The sequence below is a fragment of the Cavia porcellus genome, unplaced genomic scaffold (genome assembly GCF_034190915.1).
Source record: "Cavia porcellus strain 051 isolate PalLab524CR breed Dunkin Hartley unplaced genomic scaffold, mCavPor4.1 scaffold_5, whole genome shotgun sequence".
Classification (NCBI taxonomy): domain Eukaryota; kingdom Metazoa; phylum Chordata; class Mammalia; order Rodentia; family Caviidae; genus Cavia; species Cavia porcellus.
Genome location: NW_026947488.1, coordinates 2,907,957 through 2,917,017, shown reverse-complemented (window position 1 = coordinate 2,917,017; position 9,061 = coordinate 2,907,957). Strand labels below are relative to the sequence as shown.

The 9,061-nt window shown below is 60.2% G+C and overlaps 1 protein-coding gene across 2 annotated transcripts in view; it reads left to right on the top strand.

Moving 5' to 3' along the window:
• Window positions 1-2,598: 2,598 nt before the first annotated feature.
• Window positions 2,599-9,061, top strand: part of Cdh4 (cadherin 4) — a 467,544-nt gene continuing 461,081 nt past the window's right edge. The window contains exons 1-2 of one of the 2 annotated variants that reach the window (XM_063248080.1): window positions 2,599-2,810; window positions 4,814-4,925. In XM_063248080.1, the coding sequence (XP_063104150.1) occupies window positions 2,754-2,810; window positions 4,814-4,925 (169 nt within the window). In that variant the 5' untranslated portion in view covers window positions 2,599-2,753. Of the gene's footprint in view, window positions 2,811-4,031; window positions 4,147-4,813; window positions 4,926-9,061 lie in introns of those variants that run through there. The other variant, XM_063248079.1, reaches the window with a different exon arrangement.

The following is a 9,061-nucleotide window of genomic DNA, read 5'->3' as shown; positions in this document are numbered from 1 at the left end:
TCCTCCTCCTGGCTGCTGTGTTCTCCCACACTGGCAGAGTAGTGACAGGGCACGCACAGCTGTACCGCCAGTGTCTCTCCAGCCTTCCCTGCTGAGCTCAGCCGCTGCCCTAAGGAGATTCCAGTTCAACAGATCCAGGGCTGAGCCTGGGAAGCAGCATTTTTGAGGCTTCCAGGCACTGCATATGGCTTAGGAAGAAATGTCTGTTTCCCAAATGCCACTGTGATGGGCATCGCCGGGGAGGGTGTTGGATGTCTGGGTCCCAGGTCCCTCTCTCCCAGGTTCCAAGTTCCAGTGTCTCTGGTGGAGCTTGGGGTCTGCATCTCTCACCAGCTGGTCTATTCCTTTTGTGCAGATGGTCAGCAGCGGGTGTGGCAGAGGAAACTAGCTGACCGGCACACACGTGCCGAGACAGGGTGGTGGCCATAGAGAGGCCCCTACATTCTCAACATGATCCTGTGGCTGCGGGCTTCCCAGGCCTCGGGACCCACGGTAAGCGGCAGCCTGTGGCCCATCCTGGGAGAAGCACTGCTTTGTATCTGCGATCAGATCGCATTTCCCCCTCTCCTGCGCCTTCACCGCTTCATACAGAGAAAGTCTGACAAACCAATGCTCTCTGCTGGACTCGTATGGGTTACTGCAAGGCTTCCGACTCTGTTCCTGAGAAGCTGAGCTCGTTCCATGTCAGCAGCGGCTAAGCAGCTTGCCTTGAACAGTCCGGGGACATCACCCACCCCAGAGTTCTTGGGACTGCACACCAGCAGTCTAACACAGTCCCCAGACCTCCCCAGCTTCCCTGAGTCTACCTATAATGGGGACATCAATAAACCCACCCCACAGAAGTCGGAGGAGTCCGAGTTAATTTACGCAAAGCGCCTGCAGCCAGGCCAGGCACATATGAGTGAGTGCCATCAGGATATACTCTCCCTGGAAATCACCGTGCTTTTCAGCAGGGTCAGGCTCTCAGACAGTTGGTCGTAGGCACCTAGGAAATGCACTGAATCCAGCGTTCGGAACTCAGACCCACTGCTCTGCAAGCACATCTTTCTCCCCAAACTGGCAAGCTTGCTGGCCCAGCAGTCTCCTGGAGCTCATAGCAAGCGCTGGGGAGCGTGGGACAGGCTCTGCGCCACCTCAGCCTCTTAGGGATGCAGGAATGGCACCAGTGGTGGACGTTTCAAGACAGTGCGGAGGCTGGGGCAGTCTCCCATCTCTCTGCTGGCACAGCAGCTGGCGAGGGCCACAGGAGGATGTGGGTCTTTCCAAGGCACAGCTCAGGGCTGAGGACTGGAATCCTCCGGTGCAGTTGTTGGATGGGTTTGTTCACAAAGCCACCCTGGGTATTGGGGGCCTCTGAGCAGGGGTGGACACAGTGACAGCCTGATAGATTCAGCCACAAGACCTGGTAACATCTTCCCCCTGCAGGCAGGGAGGGGGGCATGACAGGGGAGGGGCGGCAAGTTGGGCCAATTTGGGGCCCTGCTGGGTTTGTCCTGTAGGCATAGGTGGATAAATCAAACCTAGCCTTGTGTCTTGGACAAAACTGCACATCTGGGGTCATTGGAAATCTGATTTCCTTAAGGGGAACTCAGTGAGAGCCAGGGCCAGGAGGTGAGAAGCATGGGCCTTCTGTCCCCCGCCAGCCCCGCGCTTCTGCCCACGATGACTCTGACCTTGAGTCCCAGAGTTCCACCCCTCTTCTCCCGCCTTGAGTTTCTTACACCAGAACTAATGTATTCTGGAAACCGAGCTCCTCCAGACCACGACAAAGAAACTCCGAAATACCAGAGCAAACAAATCACTTTTCTTCACATCTCCCAGCTAGAGGACACTCACAGCCTTTACTCACTTTCCAGCCCGGCGTGCTTTCCGCTAGGTGATCCCCGAGGAAGTGTCCCACGGCTTGGAAGTCGCCCAGGCAGAGCAAAGAGACCAGTCTGACCTGTGCGGAATCTCTTCTTTCCGTGGGGGCCCTGAGGACTGCTTCCCTGGCTTCTGGGGCCTAACCGCGTTCGGATGCACAAACAAGCCTGGGTCCCGTCTGTCCAGATGCCGAGGGTCCATGGGGAGCTGGGCCCTGCATAGGAGGGCTGGCGAAGGAAGGAAGGGACTCAGTTCCTCTTTCCCTGTCACCTGCTGGTCGCTCAAGGTGGCTCCTGAGCTCCCTCGGGGGCCCCTGGTTAGGCCTTAGGAGGAACGTGCAGTTCAGGGCACCTGGAGCTCCGCGGGCAGACGCAGCGCCGCCCCTGTTCTGGGCTCTGGAAGGAAGTCGGCCTGAGGCCAGGCGCGCGCCATCCAGAAGGGATGTAGGGCTTGGGACAGCGACCCCAGGATCCTCTTCGCTTTTCACACCCGCCTCTTCTTTGGCCTCTGCAGATGGAGTGGCCTTGGCTCTTCGCCCGAAGCGGCTCCAGGCGTCTAGCGAGGCCCGGGCCGGCGGGAAGCCAGGCAGCCAGGCGGCAGGCGCGGGCTCGGCGCGGCGCGGCGCCTTTAAGGCTCGCGTCGAGCGGAGCAGCGCGGGCCGCGGGGCGGGGCCTCGGCGGGCGGGCGGGCGGCCGCGCGGCTTCACCTGCAGTTCCTGCGCGCGGAACAGAGGCGCGGGCGGCTGCGAGGCCGGCGGACGCAGCGGCCGAGGGAGCGCGCCGCCGGCCGGACTTGGCCTGGCTCCCGGAGCCGGGCAGCGAGCGCGGCGGGCTCCGCGGGTCCAGGCGGCGGGCGGCGGGCAGCGGGCGCCGGGCGGCGCGGCGGGGAAGATGACCGCGGGCGCCGGGGAGCTCCTCGTGCTGCTCTCGCTCTGCGGCGCGCTCCGGGTAAGTTGTCGCCCGCCCGCTCGCTCGCGCACTCGCCCGGCCGGCTTCTCCGGGCGCCTTCGCCGCCGCCTTCGCCGCCGCCCGGCTGTGTCCAGCCCGGCGCCCCGTGAACCGCCCGCAGTGGGCAGGCGCTGGGGTCGAGGGCGGTGGAGAGGCGGTGCGGCAGGGCAGCCCGGGGACCTCCGCCCGCGCGGGGACCCGCCGAGCATTCGCTGCCCGCTGCCCGGAGCTGCCCACTGGCGGAGCCGGCGCGCCCTCCACCGCCCGGGCGCCGCGCGCTCCGGAGTTGGCGAGCCGAGCCCGGCCCGGGCTGCGGGCGTGGGGAGCCTGCGGACGGCGGCCCGGGGCCAGGGCGCGGGGCTGGGGTCCGCAGCGCGGGGGCGCCCCGGTGCTGTGCGTGCCGGCAGGACTTCGGCCGCGGCGGTGGCGGATGGGGACCGCGGGGCGCCGAGTCCTGGGAGCGGGCTGGAGCCCGCGTCTCCGGGGTCCGGGCGACTTGGGGGGAACCGGCAAGGTGGCACCGGCGGGCGCAGGGTGGCCTCCGCCCCGCGGAGTGAGCGGGCGCCGGCTGCTTCCCGCCGAGCCCGCGGCCGCGGCCCCGCTCCGTGCGTGGGGGGCGCCGGGCCCGCAGGGGGGCGTGCGCGGCCGCTCCGGGGGCGCCCTGGGCGGAGGCGGAGGGGCGCGGGAGTTGCAGGCACCCCCTCTCGCGGCCGATCGGCCTCGCTGCCTCCTCCCCGGCCTCGCCGCGGTGACCTCGGGAATACACAAGTGCGGGTGGCCCGAGGCAGGCTCCGAGCCCGGGGCGCGCGGTGCTCCGGGCACACGGCCGCCGGGCGGATCGAAACTTTCCGGGACGAGTCCCGCCTCCCCGGCCTGCGGGTGCTCTCCGAAGCTTTGTTCCCGGGAACCTAGCCGCGGCTGCGAGCGTTTTCCAGGGAAGCCCCCGCGCCCTGCCTCCCTTCCTCGCTCCCGCCCCGGTGCTTTTGGCTGGAGGAGCTCCCGCTCCGGAGCCGTCCGAGCTAGCGGAGCTGCGGGCTGGTGGGAGCCGCGGGCGGGCGGGGAGGCGCGTTCCGCCCGAGGAGGCGCGACTGCGGGTGCGGCTGCGCCGCGGGGGCCCCTGCGCTCGCCGGGGAGCGGGGGCACGCTGTGCTCCCTCTGCTGTAGCCGGGCTGACTGGCGTTCGCTGACTGTCTTCCTACCCCCTGCAGCCTGGGAGGAGTCCTGCTGCCCAGCCTGGCTCACATGGGCGCTAGACTTCCAGAGGAGCGAGCTGCCCAGGACAGAAAAACTCACACCCTGTCCGGATGGGATGGAGATGGGGTGCGAGGAGGCACAGGTGTCTGGGGGAAGCAGCAGGGGAGGACTGGAGGGTGGAAGCCAGCCCTGCCACCTGCTTCCTTGCAGCCCAGCGGAGCTGGCTTCCTCTCCAGCTCTGAGGGAGTCCTAGAAATCCCCTTTCTTCCCTTCTTTTCCTTCTCTGTCACCGGTGCAGCCTGCAGCAGGGCAGGAGCAGCCTGCCTCCAGCTCCCGCACCCTGCACCCAGAGCCCTGGCACCCCAGAGAGAAGGATCTGGGCAGAGCTGGCCTCGGCTGGGCTTGGCCTCCCCCGAGGCTTGGATGACTGACCTCAGTCTCCTGCCTTTGCCTTTGGCCCGCTCTCCTGCTTCCCCAGCTGTGTACCAGTGAGACCTGATAGTCCCCAGCCAGGCAGACAGTGGGCTTCACGCCCTGCAGCACCACGGTGCTCTGTCCAGTGCTGGGAAAAGTCTCCCCAGCCACCTGAACCCCGAGAGAGACACACACACACACACAGAGAGAGAGAGAGAGAGAGAGAGAGAGAGAGAGAGAGAGTCAGAGTGTGGGGCTGTCACCTCTGGGTGGAGACCGTGATCTACAGCGGTGTCTCAGCCAGAGACCTGCACACAGCAGGCTCTGTGCGCGCTGCGTGGATTACATGTCTGTGAATTTATTTATTTTTTTTACCTCTCGCTTTTCTTTCTCAGGCCCATAATGAGGATCTTACAGCCAGAGAGACCTGCAAGGCTGGGTTCTCTGAAGATGATTACACAGCTTTAATCTCCCCCAATATTCTGCAGGGAGAGAAGCTCCTCAAAGGTAGGGCAAGGCCTGAGGAGGAGGGAGGGGTCACTGGGCACTGCCCACTGCGGGAGGCCTTTACAGGGACAAGGCCAGGCTGCGCTGGTTTGTGTGTGATGCTCTCTGTAAGATGATGGTCAGTGAGGTACAATGTGGACCTACGAGACATTTGGCATCCAGGTAAATGATTCAGAATCCTTGTCATTTTTGAATGAGGTGAATCATTTCCTGGGCAACAAATTGGAATTCGGAAGTAACGTCACCCAAATAATGTGCAGAGAGAGACTTTCTTACCGAGTATTTTTATGTATGAAATTCTGGATTCTTAAATTATCCCTGCTTTGAAATGCATGATAAAGCAGACGATGTTGTTGGAAATGCAGTAAATAAGCCCACAGACGTTCTGTTCGCAAATGTGGCGTTCATTTCCATTACTGCCCCACTGACAACATGAAAACACACACGCAGCGGGAACTACGAGTTCACTTCCTGCTGCTTGCAGCCTGGCTTCCAGGGTTTGGTGGGGAAGTCTGGCAGCTCCAGAACTCTAGGACTATAGATCATTCCACATATCGATCTGTTTCTCTTTGGAGAGGAATGAATTAAACTTTATATTTGCATAGGGAAGTAAGTAAGTTCTTGCTTTCCCAGGATTTGGGAGTCCGACCTTCCCTCTTGGCCTCAGTTTCCCACAAGCGGCCATCTCTGAGCTGGGGAAGCCGACTTTCAATAAAGCCCAGTTTCATGGTTCACCTAAATCATCCTCGGGCCGTCGACTTCGTCCCTAGATTTGTGTTCTGGGAAGTGGAGACTTTTCTCCCCAGGGCTGATAGCACTTTCTGGTGTGTGTGTGTGTGTGTGTGTGTGTGTGTGTGTGTGTGTGTACATGTGTGTAAGCTGCTCACACACACAGTGGGGTGAATTTCTAGATTCTCACCCTTCCAGATGGAGCTTGTTGATTTTCTTGTTGGTTCCTTGTTACGCGAATTAGCATTTGTATTTTGCACAGAATCCAACTTTTCTTACTTTTTTGGTTTTGTTTTCTGAATTGTGATGCCAGTGACTCTGGTTAACTATGAAAAAGCGAAAATTTCCAGGCAGCTCCTGATGCACCGCCTCAGCAGGTGTGCTGGAGGAAGCTGCTTCAAGTGATGCTGAGCTCCTTTCATGCGTGTGTCACTCTGGAGTGGCTCAGGCGGCCGTCATCCTGGGCTTTGGGCTGCAATGACACCTTGTGATCCCATAACTAGGCTGCCCTTGAGCCCTGGGCAGCATTCAGTCCTGCTGGTTGTGTGTTCTGAACTGTGGTGCTGAAATCGCCCCTAAGGCCTCTCTCTGGGAGCATGAGACTAAATGTGCCCAGACCTTAGTCACCTTTAGACTGGAGGAAATGGGTCTCTTCTGTCATGCAAAGATGCCCTGTGATGGAAGAGAATGGACAGCAGATTCTCGTACCTTCTGAGCTGGTGTGAGAGTCAGACAGCACCGCAGTGTGTGGTCCTACTCACAGTGTGCTTTGCTCCTTGTGGGCACAGGGTGGGGGGGCCTAGACCCCTGCTGGATGCTTACCTGGCCCCTGGGCCTACATGGTGATCATGCAGTGAGGACACGAAGCCACATCACCCTGGGCGAACCTGGACCCGCCCACTCACGGGCACTGCGGACACGTGGGCTTCTGAGCCCGTGCTCACCCTGAGATGAGGCCTCACCTGGCCAGGCCTGGCCAGGGCAGGACCCGAAGGCCTCTCCAGCCAGCAGCTGAGGTCTGGGACCCTTTGCCTGTCTGCTGGGTGGGTTTAAGTCACACTGTGTCTCTGCCACCAGCCCGCAGCGCCCCTCCTCACCTCCTTCCCCTCACCCCTTCTAAGGTGGGCGCTGTCTTTTCTGTCTTACAAGTAATTTTACACACACAGAGACAGACGCTCAAGCTGCCGCACACTCAAGCCAGGGCATGCAAACATTTCTCTGTGTGTATAGAAAACTTTGCAGCACTGAGGACATAGTAAGGGTACCTGTGTCAAACACAGATGAGAAGCCCGTGTTTCCGTCACTCTGGTGGGAATCACGTTAACTAGATAATGAGTGCTTATGACTGAGTTAGTCCAGCAGAGAGAACTTAGCCCTGCTTTGAGGAGCAGAGCCCAGCCGAGGGCCACGCGCCAGTTAGGACCAGACTGCGGCTCCCTGTGCCCGAGTCCGAGCCCACGGCCCCACGGCACTCGGATTCCAGCAGGAGCAATTCGTTACACAGTAATTAACTTGTTTATGATAAATGGATGGAAGAAATGTCGTGGCATTTTGTTTTATGTCTAAATGAAAAGCATTTGCATTCTAAAAATTTCATGCTAATTAGGCTTAAAATAGTTTTCCCCAATAGGTTAAGAAATACTATCTATTGCAAACCCTCAGCGCAGTGGAGCCTCTGCGTGTGGAAATCCAGGGTGCTGGTCTGCTGCTCTGTGGCCTCACGGGGTCCCTGCCGCCCGCGGTCCCCGTCTGCTGTGACTGCAGAGCGTTGTGATGTAACCACCAGGCTCTCAGCCCAGCTGGGACCCTGCACCTTGGTGCTGTCGCTGTGGCACTGAAACAGGCCCGTCCCGCTGCTTCCCTCAGGCCACACGGGCCTTCTACAGGCCGGTGTCCCTTTCTGTGTGCCGTTAATAATTCACAGTCAGGCGGCAGAGAACCTGGGCCTGTGTGCTGCCTGCACTGTCCCCAGCAGAGCCGTCCATACAGGGTCACCCAGCAGGGTGCCTCTGGGTGTGGGTGGCGCTGACCTCTTGTCAGGGCCCTGGGTGGGCATCCACCATGTTCTCGGAGGGGCGCGAGGGAGGGATCTGTGCACTGTGGAGGAGTGGGGGTCCCTGGGGCTCGACAGCACGGAATGGGGGGTTTCGGTTTGAACCAGGATGTGATTTCCTCAGGAAAGCTTCCGCCCCCACCCCGCCCGCCACATCCCCGAATTAGCTTGGGACCCTCCTGGGCACTGTCGCCGCTGCTCCTCGGCCACTTAGACTGTGAGGGTCACAGAGGCCGAGCCTTGCCGTGCTTTCCTCCCTGCGTAGTAGTCAAGGTGTTCTTGGTTCTTGATAAAACCCACTTAACAGGGCCTTGAATATGGGGCTCACTTTTCTCACACTGCGATGAGGGCGAGGTACCGTCAAGGGCAGGAGCAGCAGAGGGCTGACACCATCATCAGCTTCATCCTTATCGTTCTGCCGGGTTTGGTTTGTCGATTTACTGACTCATTGTTGCAAACCAGCTGCTGTGGTTCCCTGTGTTTCCTCTGAGTTCTGAGCTGGAAAGGAGGGCAGACTAGCGCTGTCCACATTTCCTTTCTGTATTAGGAGAGCGCTTTCCCAGGACCCCGCAGAGGTTCACGTTAGCAGTGGGGCTAGGTCACATGTCACTGCTTCTGAATGTGCTGAGGAGGCTGTGCAACAGAGCGCTGTTTGTCTTTTTGGCTCACACTGACCATAACTGAGCTCCTTGCTGAGGGAGGGCGTGTTCTGTTTCAGGAAGGAGGAAGGGGTGCCTAGTGGTTGACCCCCTGGCACGGTTTCCCTAGCTCCACAACCAGAGCAGAGCAGACAGGCAGTGGATTGCTGAATGACTGAATGACATACAGGGAGAAGATGGCTGAGGAGCCAGACGAAGGCCAGAGTCAGTAATCAGGAACGTGTCCGGGGTAGGGCCTGAGTAAGGCCAGGAGCCTGTTATCAGGTAGCCCAGGCTCGCCTTGGTGTGGGCAGCTATGCTTACCTGGACAGTGTCACCAGAGGCCTGGCCCAGAAGCCAGCATGGCCTTGTACCTGTGGGCGTGGTTTGCTTGGGTGGGCGTGGCTTTACTGCAGGTGGGTGTGGCCCAGCCCTCAACTGAGGCCAGCAGCCCAGCTGGGAACTGCAGGGAGCACTGCCTGAGCTTGGCCTCCAGGCTCCCAGCACCAGGGTGGTGAGGGGCCTCCTTCCATCAGTGGCCTCTGATTTAGTCTATCGAGTTCAGCTTGATGGCCAGCCTGCCTTCTTCTCCTTGTCCTGGCTGGAACACAGGCATGATATCCAGAGTTGCACGGGTGTTTTGTAGCTTTGAAGAGGGTGGACAGAACCAGTCCTTGCACAGCTGCAGAGCCCTAAACTGCTGTCTCCTGGGGGGT